Raw genomic sequence first — 20,890 nt, 5'->3', positions numbered from 1 at the left:
ATATTTAATTTTCTCCTGAAAATGTAATTTTTCATGAAGTGACAACCTCTAGCTCTTTTTAAGTTTTATAGCTGTTCCACATTTGGCAGCAAGAACAGGAAGCCATCTGTAGCAGGCCAGGATCATTGTAGGCTTATTCACCTATAGATATGGGGGGTGGGAGATTAAAAGCAATGAACACTTTCAATGAAAACTTTGAAGATGTGCAATGTAGGATGTTTGTTTCAGCCTGAGGGCTTGAGCTCTACAAACAATAATAGTGGAACACTGATATATTTTTAAGGTGGATATTGTAGTACAAGATCAGACAGAGGTGTAAGGATCGAAGTTTTTACAGCCCATTTTGAGCATGTTTAAGAGGTTAGACCACATTTGTCAAACTCAGAGACTGCAGTCCAAATCCGGCTTGCCATGTCATTTTATGTGGCTCTCTGAATGCTGGATTACAACTCATGTATCCTTCATTATTAGATACCATGACTAGAGCAGATGGGTGTTGTGATACAGTAACATCTGGAAGGCTGAAGTTTGTTTGGTTTAGTCAGGATAATGGGTATTGAATTTAAATACAAAGCTTGTGGATATGAGGTCTGACTTTAAAATGTCCTTTTACTTTTCTCCAATCTCAGAGCCACCCGTGCTATTGGGTTGCAATTCCCATTATCCCCAGTCCGCATGGTGGATGATCAAAAGTGCTGTCATTCAATAGCATCTGGGGATCCCAACTGGGTAAAAACTAGAGCACCAACCGCTATATATAAAAAATGTTGGCCCTTTTTATACACAGATTCTTCATCCATGGATTCAATGGTCCTTTGAAGGCAACCATGAAGTGATGTGGCCCTTTGTGAAAATGAGTTTGACACCCCTGGGGTAGACCAATTCTAACCATCTCTGACCACGAAAGGTGAGAATAGCCAGCATATGTCCCTCAGAGGAACGTGAGGCAGCCAAAAAAAGTATATTATGTTTGAAAAATAGTTCAAGCCAAGTGTGATAAACACAAGACATAAAATTATTACTATTCATAAAAGAGGAGACCACTGCCCACTTTGAAGCTGCACATGAACACTAAGTATGTGAACAGCAGAATGAGGAAACACACAGGACATCTTTCTTATTTCATGGTGGTGAGAAGTGCTTATTTCTAGATTTGCATTTATAATATTAATTGTTATATGCCTTCAAGTTGAGCTAGAATCACAGAAATCCTCACCTAGAGTTTTCTTGGCAACATTTTTTTAGAGGGGGTTTACCATTATCTTCCCCGAGATGGTGTTACTTGGCTCACTCAGTGGGTTCCTTCAAATCAGGAGGAATTCAAACCCTGGTCTCCCAAGTCTTACAGTCGTTCCACAATACATAATTTTAGCAATATACTTACACTATAACAGCTGTAGTTTCATCCTGTGAAATTCTGTGATTTTCAGTTCAGGGAGGAATACTTTAATTTCTCTACCAGAGAACTCTAGTGCCTTACCAAGATACAAATCATAGGATTCCATAGGATGCAACCATGGCAGTTAAAGTGGAATTATAATGTCATAATCTCACAGCATAGGAGCCCCGGTGGCGAAGTGTGTTAAAGCACTGAGCTGCTGAACTTGCAGACCAAAAGGCTGCAGATTCAAATCCCGGGAGTGGAGTGAGCGCCCACTGTTAGCTCCAGCTTCTGCAAACCTAGCAGTTCAAAAACATGAGAATGTGAGTAGATCAATAGGTACCGCTCTGGCGTGAAGGTAATGGCGCTCCATGCAGTTATGCCGGCCACATGACCTTGGAAGTGTCTACGGACAACGGCAGCTCTTCGGCTTAGAAATGGAGATGAGCACCAACCCCCAGAGTCAGACATGACTGGACTTAACGTCAGGGGAAACCTTTACCTTTTACCTTTAATCTCACAGCAGTCAAACTGCTACATCATATTGTCCCTCACATGATACAATTTAGTAGAAACTATAAATGTCCTTATGAAAGAATTATTTCGTATATGGGGGAGCGGGGAGGCCATCTTCAGAGTATTCTGAAAAATCCCATTCTGTGAATACATTCAAAAGAATGCCAAGAGCCTTGGAGGGGATATTCTTAGAGTAGAACTATTGAAAACAATAGTCATAACTAACACATGCCATTGATTCTGACTGGTTGTTTTAAGCACGATTAAATCTTGATACAACTTATCTAATAAAGTCTTTCTGATCCTTTGTAAGGATGGTTCAGCTTTTAGCTGCTGTGATACATTATCAGGTAATGTTTTTAGACTGGATTATATTGATTGTAAATCTCTTCAGAAATTTAGAAAGTTAATATTCTGGCATACTTGTTCACCGTGTGCTAGAATGACAACTTTGTGCCAGAATAGTTACATGGAACAGCATTTGAAGTACAGTATGAGTTACAGCGATAAGCACAAGAACGGCTAAAGTACAGTTAATTTTTAAAAGCCACCTCTACTTTTACATGTAATAAAAACAGTTACTTTTTCTAACACTAGGATGATACAAACTGCTGTAGTGTGAAGTCTAATCTTCCATCTATATCATTGTCAGTAGATACCAATGTGTGATGAATGCTGATAAGGAGAGCTATTGCTAGTTTTGATCAGTGCACTTCTTAATTATTTTATTTTTTTAATAACCCCCAATTGTAAACCAAGCTACTGTTTAGTTCAGCAAGTTTTAGGATAGGAGCATTTTCTGAGAGCAGCACCCCAGTACAGAATATTGTCTTTCAGAGAATTACTTTCCATGTCTAGATAAGAAGCGTTGTAATTATTTTAATTGCTTGCAAATGGCAGCTCATGATATGTATGTCTTTCTTCTAATTTGTGGGAGAAAAGGGTTTTTCCAGGTAGTCAAAACAAGCATGCCCTAACCAGAGCTCAATCTTTGGACTACAGATCTCAGAATCCTGCAGCCAGTGTAGCTGCTTGGAGAATGTTGTGTTTTGAAAATTTGTTTTAAAATAAGTTTCCCACATTGTAGCAGGAAACAGTTTAATCCTAAATTAGATCACCAGTCTATCTAGTTTACTATTAACCCCAAGACTAACTAGTAAAGGGCTCACTATGAATATGAAGACAGGTTCTTTTTTCAGCCCTACCTGCAAATGTCAGGGACTTTCTGCATTCAAAACACATGTTTAGAGAGAACATGCAAAACACATGCTCCTAAAGAGAACAATTTGGTGAAAAGATACCTTGGCCTACCATACTGACTCCACATGTTTATGTTAAAAACCCATTGATGGATCCAGAGGAGCTTACCTGTTCAAATGTATCTCCCTCTATGATCAACCTTGAAGATTAAGATCATCAGGGGGAGGCCCTGCTCTCGGTCCCACCACCCTCGCAAGCACGACTGGTGGAGACGAGAGACAGGGCCTTCTCAGTGGTGGTCCTTGTCAGTGGAACTCCCTCCACAATGAAATCAGGATAGCCTTCCTCCCTACTGTCCTTCAGGGGAAAAAAACATAAGACGTGGCTGTGAGACCAATCATTTGAGCAGTAATTGAAGCAGTGCAATAATGAGATTGAATTAATGTGATTGACAAATGCACTGGCCTTAGACCAGGGGTCCCCAAACTAAGGCCCGGGGGCTGGATGCGGCCTATTGAAGCCATTTATCCGGCCCCCACGGCACATGGGCAGAAGGGGGTTGGGCTAAATGACCCAAGGGATCTCTTCTTCTCTTCCAACCCTTCTTATTATTATTATTATTATTATTATTATTATTATTATTATTGTTGTTGTTATTATTATTATTATTATTAACAACATTGAGGCTGGGTGGCCATCTGTCAGGGGTGCTTTGCTTGTGCTTTTGGTGCACAAAGGCAGAAGGGGATTGGACTAAATGGCCTAAGCGGTCTCTTCCAACCCTCTTTATATTATTATTATTATTATTATTATTATTATTATTATTATTATTATTATTATTATTAACAACATTGAGGCTGGGTGGCCATCTGTCAGGGGTGCTTTGCTTGTGCTTTTGGTGCACAAAGACAGAAGGGGGTTGGACTAAATGGCCCTAGGGGTCTCTTCCAACCCTCTTTATTATTATTATTATTAATAATAATAATAATAATAATAATAATAATAATAATAATAATAACATTGAGGCTGGGTGGCCATCTGTCAGGGGTACTTTGCTTGTGCTTTCGGTGCACAAAGGCAGAAGGGGATTGGACTCTATGGCCCAAAGGGTCTCTTCCAACACTCTTTTTTTTTTGTTATTATTGCTCGGTGGCCAACTATAGTCCAGCCCTCCAATGGTCCAAAGGATCGTGAACTGACCCCCTGTTTAAAAAGTTTGGGGACCCCTGCCTTAGACTATTATTTGAATTTGCGTGATTTTAGTTGATGTTATAATTGAGGTATTAATTGTCTGGTTTTTTAATTGTAATTGTTTATTTTTGGAATTGTATGTTGTTGGCATCAAATTGTTACCTGTTGTAAGGCCACCCTTTGGGGTGAGAAGGGTGGGATACAAATGTGGGAAATAAATAAATACATTGTATGTGGCAAGCTCTGTTATGTTCTTCTGGTTTCATCTTGTTGCAGTTTCCTGTCCCATTTAAAATCCCAGATGGAAGACACCATTTCTTAAACCTAATTCATGATTATGGAGGAGGGTCTAACTTATGCTTTTCCCCATTAAAGTTAATAATTTTCAAACAGAAATGCCATAAGCAAAGACGTCTGTGCCCATTACCTATGTCTTGGCACTCAGTGTGTTAAATAAAAAATATGCAAAATTGGTAATTAGATGTAACCAGAATGTTAGGTAAAATGCTACAAGCCTCCAGGCCTTTCAGCATGTTCTAAAGTTGCACAGAAAAAGTTGTCTAACCATAGGTTAGACTCTGAGGCTTTTGAACTGGGCAGATTTCCTTTCAGAACATCAATTAAAAAGTTGATTTATCTCTTCTCATCTTGCACACCTTTCCAAGATAGAGCATTGCTCCGCCTTCTCAGTATCAAATGCTAAAATGAAATAGGGTCTAAAAACACCCACTTAACTTTAGAGTTATTTGCCTGTTGTGATGGAACAGTATAAGGATGAGAAGGAAGCAATGGTAAGACTTCTATTCATTTATAGTTGTACACTCAAATGGATTTTTCTTCTGAGATGTCATAGTTTAGGCTTCACTCTTTCATCTTTGGCTGGAACTGCATTATATTGTCAACTGCATTATGTTCCAGACTGCATTATATGGCCTTGTAGATCCATCATATGCTGAGGAGTAAGCCTTATTATCTTACATCTTAGACAGGGATAGGATTTCATTGCTGATCTAAGTTTGTTAACCAAAGATAAATAATCTGATAATAGAGAATAAATCATAGTTGTAAAAGAAAATGGATTTTGAAAACTGGCATTTATTTGGGGCACAATAACCCAAAAGAATGGATTATTAAAATGTGATATCCTATTTTGGTTTGTAAATATTATTGCGTGAAGTCATTTCGGCAGCTTCGTACATTGCAATATGTTATGATGTAACCAATGTCTTTTCAATTGTTCAATAAGCAGACAACATAACTTGAAATGAAGGGTTTATGCGGAAACAGACTGATGCACTCTGACCTGCAATTCAGTCTTTAGATTTTTCTGGTCTTAAACAAGGTTTTTTTTATAATCACATTAAACATTATTCATTAATGAACATTTTGCCAAGAGAACAAATGGCATTTAAAAATGGAGGTATTAGTGAAAGTTATGATTATGGGCTTATTGCTCAAGCCCTACTCATGTCCTATGCAACCTCCATTCATTTGGAAATGACTTAAACGGTGCAGGATTCTCCATAGTTTGTGCATAAAGCTGTTTTTTAACATAATGTAGCAGCCAAGGTGATTGAAGAGGTAGTATTGGCAAGTATTGATTAGTTGTCTCATTTACCTCCAGCTTTACAAGTGGAAAAAACTGTATAAAACATCAAAAGTTTTGAAAAGTAGGGGATAGAATGAGAGAGAATGTGAGAAAGAGTGAGAGAGATGGTGCTAACTCAGTGTTTCCCAAACTTTGTGGAAGGGGAACCTTTATCTAAATGGACATTTCCACTTCCTTGAACTCATCAGTATTTCTACAGGTAAAATGCAGAGAGAGAGAGAGAGAGAGTGAGTGATAGAGGAAGCAAAGGAGGGAAAAGGGGAAGGATTTTTATTCATACAAGTTATGGTTGCATGCAAGAATAATAAGCAAAGGTACTAATAGCCCTATTTCTAGCCTTAGAAGAGAAATAGTGGATGGTATTTCAGACTCCCTAAAACCATCTTCTAGAAGAAAGCATCATCATAGGAACTTCCTAGTTCTTTTCCACAATTGTGCTGGTTTGGCTGGGCAGTCGGACAGTCACATAAATCCAACATGAGGATTTTTTAATGAGTCATTTTTCAGTTCATTGAGACTGAACAGCAGGGAAATATGCCCTCTGAAAATCCTTCCCTTCAAACAACACCATGCTTGTTCGTGGCATTCAGATGGTTATTGTCAGGCTTCCAAACTCTGTTCCACACAATATAAGAATAGTTTGAGAACCGAAATCTGAGAAATGCATTTGCTACTTACGTTGATCCTTCAAAAAGTCCTTATGTTGGTGAACTGTAACAACCTTGTTGCCTTGTTATCAATGTATATACTCTGCTCATGATAACTGAAAAGTGGTTATCCCTAAATATTGATGATCTTTTGCTCAGGGAGATGAAATAGTGAAATTTCAGGAGCTTTTCAAGGAACCCTTAATAATAAAGAAGCATACTGTTTATGTGAATGACAGGTTGTGAATACAGAACCAAGATGTATTTTCAAGGGCAACTTCTTTCAGATATTGCTGTCAAAGCTGATTCATTTATCTTAACTTTTGGGTAAATCCATCCACACTTAGCTGCAGAAAGAGAAAAGTTAAATATAGCTACAAAACATATTACTCATTTATATTTAGCATTTCAAGATTTTTAGTTTCCTAGAACTGAAATAATAAAAAAAATTATTTTGCCTACAGCATAAATACATTTGTTGGAAATAAAATTCATTACCTATTTGCTGGCGTTCTTAGATTGAGGCAAGAATTTGCCAACGTACCATATTGTTAAAATGCCATATACTGTTAATGATTTTTTAAGATACAAGTATTTGCTGGCATATCTAGCAACAGTGAGCAAATCTTTTGTGTTGATGCTTGCAGAAGTGTGTGTTTGCTCTGGAGGGCATAATTCACAACCTCAGAATGGCCAGATTCACTGAAGTCATTGCCAAATGCTTACAGACTTCCGTGGATTAAGGTTACCTCCTTAAGCACACAGGAGCTTTCATCCCAGTGGCTTCCAGCAAGATGTGTCTTCTTCCAGTGCCTAAAGTCAAATTATTCAAGCGTTACCTCACAGTACCGGAAGACTTGCACCCTGAAGGGGGAAGATTCATAATGAAGCACAGCAATGGATTAGATATACTGTATCATATAGCAGAACCATTCCCTCAAATGACCCTCTTTGAAGGGTACGAAAATGGCCTATACCAACAAGTATCAAACCCAGGACAAGGATCTCCACTAGCAAGATGTTGAACATATGAAAAAAACATATGTCAACTAAATCACGTCAACAGTATGCTGTAAATCAGAGATGGGAGATCATTTGCCCTTCAGATGTCTCTTATAAAGCCTTGTCATTGGCATCTCCTGTTATCATGGCTGAAGTCTCAATTACAATTAGACCAAAAATTTCTCCAATATTTTGATCTCTGTAACAGTTTGAGTATTCCTACAACTGCTTCACTTCTTCAAATATTTTGAATTGAAGTGGGAATGAAAGTGAGAAGAAACTCATTCATTTGGACTACTTGCATAGCATTGATAGATTTTAAATCACCACCACCAAAATTTACATTGCATTCTATTCCCTAGCACCAAGTGCGAGCAACATACTGAACAGGTTTTAACAACACAGAGAACAATCTTTCTTATGACACCAGCATTTAAACTGATGTGATTAGTAGAGCATAACAATGTTCACTATGTTTGGGTCATGACAAGCACTTTAATTTTTATGAATTCAATTAAATGTCACTTGCAGCAAAGTGCACTCATAGGATGCATTGTTATAACTGCTTGGCATCACAAAATGCATTCATAGAAATGATTTTTTAAAAGGACAAGTAAGCCACTTAAGAAGTAATATGTAGTATAGCCTAGCGTGGCCAAATGCAAGAAACCAACACATGCCTTGTCAGCATATAAAATAAATGCAGAAAAACATCCAGTAGGTGGACTAGATGGATCTATAGTATTTTTCACTCAGTGTCACAGAGATAGTAGTTGACCTGCAGAATATTGGCTGTGCATGCAAAGCAAAACCTTGAGATTTGCCAAGCAATACTATCAGTGGCATTGTGTGTAGGGAATTCTCTGAGCTGTAGTCTCCAAAACTAACTTCTCCAAGCTCTGGTGCAACAAAAACCCTTTCAAGGTACTTTGAGATATTTGTTTTACCAGTACCATGTTATGACAAGTGGATGTTCACAATTCAGATATTGGGTAGGATATAGCCACATTGAAGAATTATAGCAATTGGGCCCTACCCAGGGCCGGCCGGAGATAAATTTTAATGTTAAGCGGGGGTGCTGAAAAGCGCCCCCCCACCGGCGCCGCCTCCCGCACTCTGGCCCCGCCTCCCACGCAGCGTGGGAGGCGGGGCCAGGGCGAATAGCGGGGGAGGCGGGGTCCAGAGTTGGCCCCGCCTCCCGCGCTATTCGCCCTCACCCGTCTGGCCTTTTCTAGCTGGCCAGACTGCAGCGGAGGTCCCTCCAGGCCGCAATTGCGACCTGGCAGCTGGCCTGGCAAGCCTTGTGGCCTGGCTGGCCTTACCCAGCCGGCAGCCGGCCGGGCAAGGCCAGCCAGACCAGGGCGCACTGGGCGGGAGGCGGGGCACCGTCAGGGCGGTGCCCCGCCTCCCGCCCAGCCTGACGGCGCCCCCCCGGACCTGCGCCCAAGGCGGCGGCCTCACGTGGCCTCCATGGTGGGGCCGGCCCTGGCCCTACCATAATTGCTACAGCTCAAATGTTATAGAATTCTGGGATTTGTAGTCTTGTGAGATATTTAACCTTCTCTATCAGAGAGCTCTGGTCCAGAATTCTATAACATTGAGCCATGGAAGTTAAAAGTGTTATCAAACAGCTGCAATTCTGCAGTGTGTCTGCTCCAATAGTGATCCCTGTGGAAAGCTGTATTTTCAAACTGTAAGCCTTCAAGGTTCTGCTTTGCACCAGAGCTTTATGTTCTGCGGACTGTTATTCCCACAGTATCCTCCCAAACTAAATGCATTAGCAAAATTAGTTTAGAGAGGGAGCCGCAAGCATCATAATTCTTCAATGGCAGTAATTATGCACACAACAATCACTACCGCCACCACATAAGAGCCTTTTCTGTAACTACATCCTGTTGTATTTTCTGGTTCAGTGCTGTAGTCTCTAAGGTAGACTACACATGGAAGCGCCTTTGGAAAAGAAATGCATCCATCCCATAGTGGCCAGAATGCATGACGCACAACAGCCAAGAAAGAGAAAGAGTCTTATCACACTCCATGGCAATAATCCTGTGCAAATCTGGAACTGATATAGGATCCTGTACTATTCTATTAAGTGAAGGCCTAAGGGACTGTGATAGAGAATGTCAAAGTGATGAAAGAGGATCTTTTATTACACCACTGATCTCCTTGTGTTTAGCTGATACCTCTGGGTGTGGGTGGGCCCTTTTGGAGATGGGATACAAGTACAGATAGCTGTGTCTCGGATGTGTGTACAAAATATATGGTAACCTGCCTGCCAAATGCAAAGGTTGGGGATGTGAGATATCAATGCCTTGTGGCATAAAATTGATGGGTTTTTTGCATGCAGTCAGCAGTTATTTTGGAAATGGTAACTAGAAGGGCCTGGAAGCCAAATCGAAGGGGTCAGATAGGAGCAGCGGAAAAGACAGGCTTTGGATTTGATCCAAGCAGGAATTCTTAAAATATAGTCTTACTATAAAGTTGACACTGACATCAGTGTATTAGAGTTTACTTGGTTGAGTAAATCAAAATGTCTTTACTAGTTCTTTCAATTTATACATGCAGTTTCATTCTGACTGTTCACCATCTTGAAGCATTCAGTGTGTTTGTGTGTATGGAGAGCAGAGGGGAAACTAATTTCTAGTTATGGACTCCACAGAGCAACATCTTTATAGACTTGCTGGACAAGAAAGTACTGATGCTGTTGCATTTTACAGACATTGCCATATTCTGTCACCTCATTTTCGCTTACTTTAAAACCCCACATGCCTTGTGTTCGACTTGCAGCTGCTTTCTTCATTAATGGTACGGTTGCAACAGCTATTCATGGCCGTGTATGATGACCCTATCTGTGACATGTGCCTAGATGAGAAGGCAAGGAGAAAACTAGAGACATCACCATTGTGTGCCAGATTTGGCTGGTTGCACTGCACAGGCATACTATCTCTTCCCCTTCCCTGAGGAAAGAGAGGCGTGCCATCATCCTTGGAGAAGTTGTTCTCTAAAGTATTATCCAGTATAACTGAATTGTGTAAGATGATACTATTATCAACTCTAATTTGCGCTTTAAACTACTACCTCAGCACAACACTAAAACGTTGCTCGGGGCTGAGGTGCGGTGTTCAGAGAAACGCACAGGTTGGATCCTTGTAATGAAGCATTTTGCTGTGAGGGCTAAAGGCGCCAGAGTGAGAGAGAGAAAGAAAAAAGAGACTTCCATCTTTTACCTCACCCTGGAAACGAGTGGATTGGAGATTCCTATCTAGATTCCCATGGCATTTTGGCAAAGACTTGGAGTTAATAAGCCACCATCCCCCATGTTGGATGATTTGCTAGAAACAGCATTATATTTCTCTCTCTGCTTCACCATAAGCAACCTTTGATAGTCATATTTTAAAACAATAATGCCATTGTTCCCCCTCTTTGTTTACTGAAACGGAAATATCCAGGCCAAAATTATTTCCTTAAAAACTGCTATTTCTGTCAAATCTTTATGAGACGAAAGGTGAACTGCTGCATAAGTAATCTGATATTTTTTTCCTGCTTGTCCACCTATGAGTAGTACAGTCAAGATACCAATTGACAAATATACACAGCGACCCAGAACAAGCCACCCGAGAAATTGTTTTGGTACAATGAAAAGTGTTCCCTAAAAAACTAAGGAATACAACTAGAAGGTGAAAATCATTATCCAATATTAGGATATGAAATATAGATTTTTTGAAATCCAGAAATTATTATTTTTAATTCAATCTGATTTATAAACTTGACATTTTAGTATGCTCTTATCTGCTTTTTTATCTATATTTTATATGCCGTAATGTCTTTAAAACCCAGTAGATTAATTTGTGGACTTCATTATTTGCTTGGGGTAGTTGAGCTGCATTGTGAGATACCACAAACTGTTCATGGGGTCCAATATCTCTCAGAACTTGGGAAAGATCTCTCTCTCTCTCTCTCTCTCTCTCTCTCTCCCACCCATACACACATCTAAGGGAAAGTAACTTATACAAGGGGATGTATCAATGGAAAGAATGGAAGAAAATGATCTAAAGACTTGAAGTCTAATGATCTCTTCTGGAGATCTGATGTGCAATATGGATTATTTTTCTTTTAAGAGTGCTTGTTCACCTCCTCCTATTCAGCCCTTATATATTTCTAAATAAAACAAATAATATTTAGTGCCATTAAGCCTTCAGTGGGAGCGACCATGGTGTAGTGACCTGAGCATTGGACTACAACTCTGGAGATCAGGGTTCAAATTCTCACTTGGACATGAATCCTACTGACGGATCTTAAGCAAGTTCCACTCTCTCCGCCTCCAGGGAATACAATGATAAAACTTCTCTGAACAAATTTTGCCAAGAAAATGATTTGTTGGGATCATCTTAAGATCACCATTGGTCAGAAACAGCTTGAAGGCACACAATAAAAACAGAAACGAGATATTTTCAGTGGTCTCTCATTCAAAGGAAACCAGAATCATTTGGATGACCTCTTGAATTTTTTCACCTCTTAGCGAAATTCCTCAGACAGAAAACATTAAAGATTTGCACTTCCTGTCTTTCAGCAAAGGCCACCAATCATTGAAACAGAATAAATATATCAAACCATATGTTTTTATTCTAACTTTATCATCTCAGTTGCTATTTTACAGCTTGATGTCACTCTTAAAGGAAAACTGTCTGAAGCATTATCTTGCCATTCTCTTTGCCTGGGGTTACTAAAGAAAGACATCTGATTAGCATGTATTAGGAAAATAGTATTTTCCTCTCATATGTCATTTATTTTAGTTTGCATTCGGTTAATCATAGAATCATAAAATAGTAGAGTTGGAAGAGACCTCATGGGCCATCCAGTCCAACCCCCTGCCAAGAAGCAGGAAATCGCATTCAAAGCACCCCCGACAGATGGCCATCTAGCCTCTGCTTAAAAGCCTCCAAAGAAGGGGCCTCCACCACAGTCCGGGGCAGAGAGTTCCACTGCCGAACAGCTCTCACAATGAGGATGTTCAGGTGAAATCTCCTTTCCTGTAGTTTGAAGCCATTGTTCCGTGTCCTAGTCTCCAGGGCAGCAGCAAACAAGCTTGCTCCCTCCTCCCTATGACTTCCCCTCACATATTTATACATGGCTATCATGTCTCCTCTCAGACTTCTCTTCTGCAGGCTAAATATGCCCAGTTCTTTAAGCCGTTAAATGTAATGTGTTTGTTTTTAACTTCTACTGCTCTCTTGTTTGTTATTTTTTTTAAAGTATAGATTGAGTATCTTTAATCCAAAATGCTTGGAACCAGGTGTGTTCTGTATTCAGGGTGTGCCGGGTTTTAAAAAAAAAAGGGAATATTTGTATTTGCATATACATAATGAGACCGTCTACACATGTGACATTTCATTACCTTTGCCTTGCTCTCCCCAGCCTTGTGTCTCATTTGTTTTCTACTTTCATTGTGTATGAGATGCAAGGCTAAAGAGAGACTGAGGATCTGGGGGCCCTTCCACAAAGCCATATAACCCAGAATATCAAGGCAGAAAATCCCACAGCATCTGCTTTGAACTGGGTTATCTGAGTCCACCCTGCCATATATTCCAACTCAAACCAGAAAATGTGGGATTTTATTCAACTGTGTGGAAGGTGCCTAAGAGACAAATGAGATTCACAGGCAGAAGCTGGTAACAAAAAGTTATAACATGTGATTGATTTGTACTCAGAAAGGCAGATGAGAGCACTATCAAATGCAAATGCTTATTTTCCATTAGATTTTATATCACACAATAGACAAATGCAAGTAAGGGTGATTTAAATATGAAACCACAAAAGAGACAACTGCTATATGAATCTTAACTGCCATCACACTATTAATCTAGTTTTTAATCAGAATTCCTTTCAACAAGGAGTTCACATATTCAACAACAGAAGTGTTGCCGCACTTTTGTACACTGGAACAGGCTAATGCAGCTACCTGCTTGAAAAACAGCAGTGCTCTGTCCTTTTGCCTTCCTTGTTTTCTCATTTCTATGGCTTTTTTGTGGTGTGCCACAGCATACCTTCTGCTATATTCATTTCAGAACAATAGGAATGTGAGAAAACACCTGTAATGAATGCTGCCTCTCTGTGCTGTCATACTCCCAGTCAATTCTGCCTCGTTGTTTTCCAAGCTCTTCTCATTTGTCCCCGTTCTTTGAATTGGCTGGATAGGAGCCCAGCCTGATACTTATCTGATTACTGTATTATGTGTAATTCATTTTCAGATGTTTTGCAGACAACACAATATGTTCCTGCAAGTTAGCGCCTCTTTTGAAGACAGAATTTGCAAGACGTATTATCGTTGCTATGCCTACAGGCAGCAAAGATGTGGCATTTGTAAAACTGCTGGCACTGTAATCCTGTTTGTTCAGCCTGTATGACGGCATGCAAGATTGTTACTTGTATATCTCAAAAGTAGTTATACCTCCAAAGCAGAGCTTGTAGAAGTTACTTTTTGGATTACTGGCCATGATACCTGGGATATTTGAAAGGTTATAGACGAAAAGATAACCTTATCAAGCTCTGTCAGATGTTGCATTCTTTTCTAGGTGAGGAAATATTAGGAGAATGACTTGGAAAGCTCAGGTTAGGCTATGGGATTTGGGAAGATGTCGTCCAAAAAAGTATTTTTCCAAAATTTGCTTACGAGCATATATCTTTCTCAAAATCTCTCTCAGGCAGGATCTACACTGCCCTATATCCCAGGATCTGAGCTTAGATTATCTGCTTTGAACTGGATTATATCAATCTCCACTGCCATGTAATCTGGGATAAGAAGATAATCTGGGATCAGATCCTGTGATATAGGTCAGTGTAGATCCAGCCTTAGATCTGCATCATTATGAATTTAAAGCAACTATTCATCCATTCCACCATGCTCACCATAATGTGTAATGCCATCTTCGGGTCCTGTTGTCTTCAGACCAAGAGATATGCAGACTCTAATGTGTCACTCAAGTGTAGATACATATTACTCTAAACTAGTCAAATTGTTTTGGCAAATAAGGCAGAAAATCCCACAAGTACTTCTTCTTACCCAGGACAGAGAAAATACAATAAGAAATTACATTACTAACAATGGACTGCTTTTGCTTGACACTCAGGATGTTCCGCCTCAGGTGGCTGCCTCTTTCAGCTTAATGCTTTCACCAAAGAGGCTTATCAAATGTAAACACTGGTTTAAAGCCATGTTGCTTTTCTTAATGAGTGATGAATTCTAACACTGATAAAATTCGGTGTTCACAGCTTGAGGAAACATCACTCATCAGAAGAAATTCTAACTTTTCCAGATTAGTTTGGTATAGAATCATGGGTTGTTTTTTTCTGAGTCCCTGGAAGCTATTTTCCAATTATACCATTAAGGTCATTTCACTTTGAAGGCCTTTTCTGAACACGGAAACTGAATATATATACACACACATACATATGCTATGCTCACATGCACAAATACATATACAGTACATATTTACAAACAAACAGAAATTCCTATAGTTTGTTCTGTATGATGGTAAGATCCAGGTAATCCCTGAAATAAATATATGTACACACACATATGACAGTAACTAATAATTAAGACTTAATAGTTCAGTTAATAAGCAAAATGTTTCACCCTCCTCAGATGCTTAAAATAAAAACTTGATGCCAAGGTGGAGATCTCTGATTTGTCCCTGTTTGCAATTGAGGTGCAATCTCATTCAATCATTTTAGACAAAAGGGAAATTTTCTGAATCAACAGACTCAGGACTTTAACATCATATGGTCTCAACCTAAATGATAACACACCTCAATTATATTAAAGATGGAATGTTCGAAACTACTGACTTTAACTACATACACTTTCCCTTGCCACCCTTGCAATGGTATAATAATTGTAAATATTTACTGAAAATGATGATATGATACACACACAAAATTGCAAAAAAGAAGAAAGGATTTACTTCATCTTCTCCCCATGAATGTAACAAAGGGCAAATTTTATTACAGTTGCGGGCCAGGCCAGGGTGAAGCAACCACCTTTGCCAATAGGAAATTGGGGATGGTTGCTAGAAATGTGAATAAAGAGACATACAGACCCTGTCACCCTTAAGCTAGCCTAGGGCCTCCTGGCACAGCTGAAAGCACTGTTCCTTTGGCGGTACTGTATTTGAGAAATATTTGACTGCCAGCCCAATTGGCTGTTATGTATGGCAAAATAGCAGCAACATTCAAATGGCTTGGGTCAGCCTCAGTACCATGGCAAAGAATTGTTACAGCCACAGAGTGCCCTTTTACATGATACAATTATAATGGTATGATTCCACTTTAACAGGAATAGTTTCATCCTATAAAATTCTAAGAATTGCAGCTTAGGACTCTATAGAATAGTTAAAGGGGAACCATAGTGCTGTAATTTTATAATGTGGAAGGTTGGTGGTTCAAATCTGGGAGAGCGGGTGAGCTCCCTCTGTCAGCTCCAGCTCCCCATGAAGATACATGAGAGAAGCCTCCCACAAGGATGGTAAAAAATCAAACATCCAGGTGTCCCCTGGGCCAATTCTTTCACACCAGAAGCAACTTGCAGTTTCTCAAGTCACTCCTGACACACACAAAAATCAGGTCAAGAAGCATCTTCTCTGCACTTTTCTGCGCTGCTGGCATGTTGCCAGCCTGGGGTCTCCTGGAGCTGGTCAAATGGGCTACTTCCAGTGGAGCTCCATAGTGGCAGTATGCCAGTAGCACAGAGAAATTGAGCCCAGAGGAGTTGGTGTATATATGACTCCTTACAGAAAAAGCTGAGGAAGAAGCGGGAGGAAGCAGGGGACAGTGGGGAAACATCATGGGAAGGGACTTCATGATGGTAAAGGAACACAGCATAACATTGGCCCACTGTTGTCCCCTGGCTTCTTGGCCTCCATGTGATGAGGTCCTTAAAGTCAGAAAGAAATGCCTCACAGTCCATGGTGAAATAAATCTTCAATGAATTTCATCTCTCTTTTGAAGGAATGACAAAGATGCTGAACTTGCTTTCGGGGATAGACAGGTACCTTCTATAGCTCCATTAAAGTCTAGAATAAAATCCAGAAGCTCTTCCCCTGCTGCATGTGCTTGACAGCCAAACTATTTTGTTTCACGAAAAATGTCTTTTAAAATTATACTTTGCCTCATGGGATTACCATTAGTGCTGTTGCAATGACAAGAAACAAAAGATTTGGATTTTTTCTGCTATAAAACTGACTCCAAGTAACTTGAAATAAAAGTCTATATTCCCCAATAACTCATTCAAATGGCTTTGAAACATAAAATACGGTCAAAAGTTCTCTTCAATGAAAAGCATCCATCTATTAAAGGAAGACTTTTTCCAACTGAATGTTTCTTCTGTCAGATACTCCTTGTGTCATTGAAAGAGAAGCTTTGGTTAGTTGGATAGTTCAGTTATGCAATTTCAGATCATTTCAGTTAGTTGAATCCTATGCAATTTTATGTCTATTTATGCAAAAAAAAATTTCTATGCACAGATTTCAGGCATTAGGTTTATAGGTCTTGTTGACTGACATTTGCATAACTTCATGGTTTTTCTTCTTTTTTCTTAATGCAAATTTAGGGATGGCCGGATATAAGGCAATTATTTCATGTTGCCCTTCCTAGGTCTGCTTCCAAAATGCTATTCTTTAATATGGCTGCCAAAACGGTGCCTTTGGATTTATATGAATTCTTAGAAAGAAAAGATAGTATTGTGTAATGGTTTGGGTATTGGACTATGATGTTTGAATCTCTGCTCAGCCATGGAAACCAGCCCGATGACACTCTCTCTAGTGGTCATACTCTTTCAATCTCAGGGAAAGGGAAAGGCAAGAAACCTCTTTTGAAGAAAACCTTGTGATAGGTTCCCCTTTAGAGTGGCCATAAGTTGAAAATGATTTGAAAGCACACAACAACAACAAAAACAACAACAAGCATTTCTACCTCTAGATGCATTCGGTCAGATTTTAGCCATGTTGCTGAGCTATTCCTTGTAGAGTAATTGATATCATTCTGAACCAACCTATGTGCATATTTCCTTTCCTACTTATTTATCAGAATTGCTGACTTGATTTTTTTTTTTTTTGCTTTCCTCAGTATGATGACCTTCAGATAGTTTAGTATGTAATTTTCATCTGTCCTAGTAAACTCAGCCAATGAGGCTGTATAATGGAAGCTAATGGAATATATGGTGTGGTGGTTTTGATTATTTTCAGGTCTGTGACATACCCAGGTGTCGCAACCTGTATATCATTTTGCCTAACCCGTTAGACCTCCTTGTAGCACACCTATTGCATCTTAGCTTTTCTCTGATTCTTTCTTTTCCTTGCATGCCCTATCTACCCATCTTTCACCCTGAATTCTTCGCAATGCTTCTGAATTGCATTAGGGATCTGACTCTTCAACACATGTACGCACACACATCCTCCTCTACCCAACCATACATATATTGTATTGTCGCTTATGTGGTCGCCATGAGATGAAGTACCTCAAGCAGTCAGTCTGCGGTTGATTTGAAAACAGACGAGTCTCAACAATGAGCTTAAAGAAAGGTGTCAGGTATAAATCAAGCCTTCAAACAACCACTGTGCATTCCAAACTTCAGAGACACCTCTTTGTGCAAAGTGATTTCTCTCTTTCTCTCTCTTTCCTTTACTTTTCCTTGTGCCTGGAAGAAGATGAAAGTGTTGGGGTGGGGGCATTCATTTAGTCTAATAATGAGGGTAAAGCTCACAGGCAAAGTAATTTGGCAGCTGTTCTGCTTCCTGTAACAGTTTAACTTTGTACAGTTTTCTCTTCCCCCCTCCATCCTTAAATCCAGGGGCTTCTCAAAGGAAACAGATTTTTGTTGTTGTTGTAAAACCACTGGTGGTTCATTTTATGCAGGAACCATATAATTAATCTTGTGTGTATTTAAAAAGACAGGGTGCCTCTATAAGCTTCCCTGGCCTATAATTAATGGAGATCAAAACGGTTACAAGGATGAAACATTTAACAATCTAAGGCAGACCAGAACATTTTTGCAACAAGCGCGGGCGGAAAAGCACTCAGATTTTATTCACTTCTTTGAAACAGTGGTTCGTATTCTTAGCTGTGTTGCTTTTCTTCTCAGTTAAAGAGATGTACAATTTGATGGGTGAATACTGGGATGTGGTTACAGCCCTGATTCCCACACAACATCTTTATTGCAGAGATCTTTTATATTGGGTTTAGATGCCAGTTTCAAAGTTTATATGTTTTTCTGTAAAAGTCTTTCTTTAAAATGGCAATACATGATTATTAGGGAATTCTTCAGTTTGCAGTAATATCGTAGAACCACATTCAGGTTTGATGTATATTGTCCTATGATTTGAATAGGTAAAGGTAAAGATTTTTCCCTGACGTTAAGCCCAGTTGTGACAGACTCTGGGGGTTGGTGCTCATCTCCATTTCTAGGCCGAAGAGCTGGCATTGTCCGTAGACACCTCCAAAGTCATGTGGCCGGCATGACTGCATGGAGCGCCGTTACCTTCCCGCTGGAGCGGTACCTATTGATCTACTCACATTTGCATGTTTTTGAACTGTTTTCGTCCCCAGATCTTTTAGCTTTCAACTCCCAGGAATCCCAACAGCTGGTAAACTGGTTGGGATTTCTGGGAGTTGTAGGCCAAAACACCAGGGATCCACAAATTGAGAACCACTGCTTTAGACCCATTGAAATATATGTTAGTGGTGCTTTATCTCAATAAAATTTAACCTAAGGTTTAAAGTTTTTATAATGTGTTTTAACAATGTTATTAATGGATCTGTTTGTACTGTTTTGTTTTTATGATTGCATTTTGGGCATTAAATTTTGCCAATTTTTGTAAGCCACCCTGAGTCCCCTCGGGTGAGAAGGGCAGGGTATAAATGTTGTAAATAAATAATAAATAAATAAGTCCCATCTACACTTTATAACTAATGTGATTTGACCCCACTTTAACTCCATGGCTCAAAGCTATGCAATTTTGGGGTTTGTAATTTTGGCAGTGAAGGCTAAAAAAACTTGTAAAACTGCAATGCCCTTATTCCGTAGCATTGAACCATGACAGTTAAAGTGGTACCAAACTGTATTAACTGTACAGTGTAGAGAGACACTCCAAGATTAGATCCAGACCACAATTTTCATACAAGCATAGACGTGGTCCATGTGTCAATGCTGAATATCTGAATAGGGCCCCCAAAACTGCTTTGTACTCAGATTCCCACAGATCCAGTCTCAACGCCTGCACTTCCAGTGGTGGGTGTAATCCCTTAGTATTTCCTGACCTACAGACTTTGGAAACAAAGAATTTGCATTCGCAAGTCCTTCACAAAGGGCAGCAGGCCTCTGGCTGTTTCACCGCCATGGAAATGAAACACCTATTTTACAACTGTGGTTTAAAAGGTTACCATCTGTAAGTTGGTACCAAAACCAATTGCCTTAAGTGGGAACAGAGAACACCCCTCATTTGACTTCTAAGCAGATTTATCTCCTTCAGGTAACTTTTCAGGCAAATGCATGCATAGCTCAAAACTTCAAAGGAATGCAGAGAAGTTTCATGATTTTACATGTTTCTCCCCCCAAAAAAGATAAATCCCAAATGCCTTTGCTACTTTGTAGGGCAGATTATCTTTTCTCTGCTGCTTAATGAAGTTGGCATCATTAAAAAGATGTTTAATTATAAGAAATAATAAGCCAAAACCTATTTTGGTACCTATAAACCCAAACAATCTCCAAACTTCAGTTTTCTATTGAAAATGTCACTCCAGATTTCCATTTTCTTTGACATCATAACAGTAACAGTAACTTTAAAAGAACCCCCCAAATGGATGTGAAATGAATGACGCATGGGGATTGTGATTGATGATGTGCCTCAGTTCAAAGAACTCCAGGAAGAGAGTTTGGTTCTTCAATAAATCAGTGGAGCAAATATAAGGCCAGCTGTTGCTTAAGCTCAAAACACATAAAAGATTTTAAAAATGCAATGGATCCAGAATAGGTTGTTCTTTTTCTTCTGTTTCACAGAGGCAGGAAGGGGGAATACAGTTCCCTTGATCCTTCAGACTTTGAACTCAAGGTAGTGTTCACAAAACAACTTGCTCTCAAGTCATTGTGATGCATTTCCACAGACAGCCCTGCTCTGATTAATAAGTTAAACAGCCTTGTGTTTTGATCCTATGAAATAGTTTCATGGAGTCACCTTCCAATATTCGGCTGCCTTTTTACTGCTGCTAAGGTAATTTTCTATTATATAATTGCAAATTGGACAAAAAGCAATGCAGTATTTTCCATTTGCCAAGCAAAGTTCCTGGAAGGGA

At 39.5% G+C, this 20,890-nt stretch overlaps 1 protein-coding gene across 1 annotated transcript in view; it reads left to right on the top strand.

Moving 5' to 3' along the window:
- The first annotated feature begins 5,021 nt into the window (after positions 1-5,021).
- edar (ectodysplasin A receptor) overlaps positions 5,022-20,890 on the top strand; it is a 67,473-nt gene continuing 51,604 nt past the window's right edge. The window contains exon 1 of the mRNA XM_003218761.4: positions 5,022-5,079. Coding sequence (XP_003218809.2) covers positions 5,047-5,079 — 33 coding nt within the window. The 5' untranslated portion in view covers positions 5,022-5,046. The remainder of the gene's footprint in view (positions 5,080-20,890) is intronic.

This window comes from Anolis carolinensis, chromosome 3, assembly GCF_035594765.1.
Source record: "Anolis carolinensis isolate JA03-04 chromosome 3, rAnoCar3.1.pri, whole genome shotgun sequence".
In the NCBI taxonomy this organism is placed as follows: Eukaryota; Metazoa; Chordata; class Lepidosauria; order Squamata; family Dactyloidae; genus Anolis; species Anolis carolinensis.
Note: the sequence above shows the minus strand (reverse complement) of the source record. Positions and strands in the feature narration are given on the sequence as shown.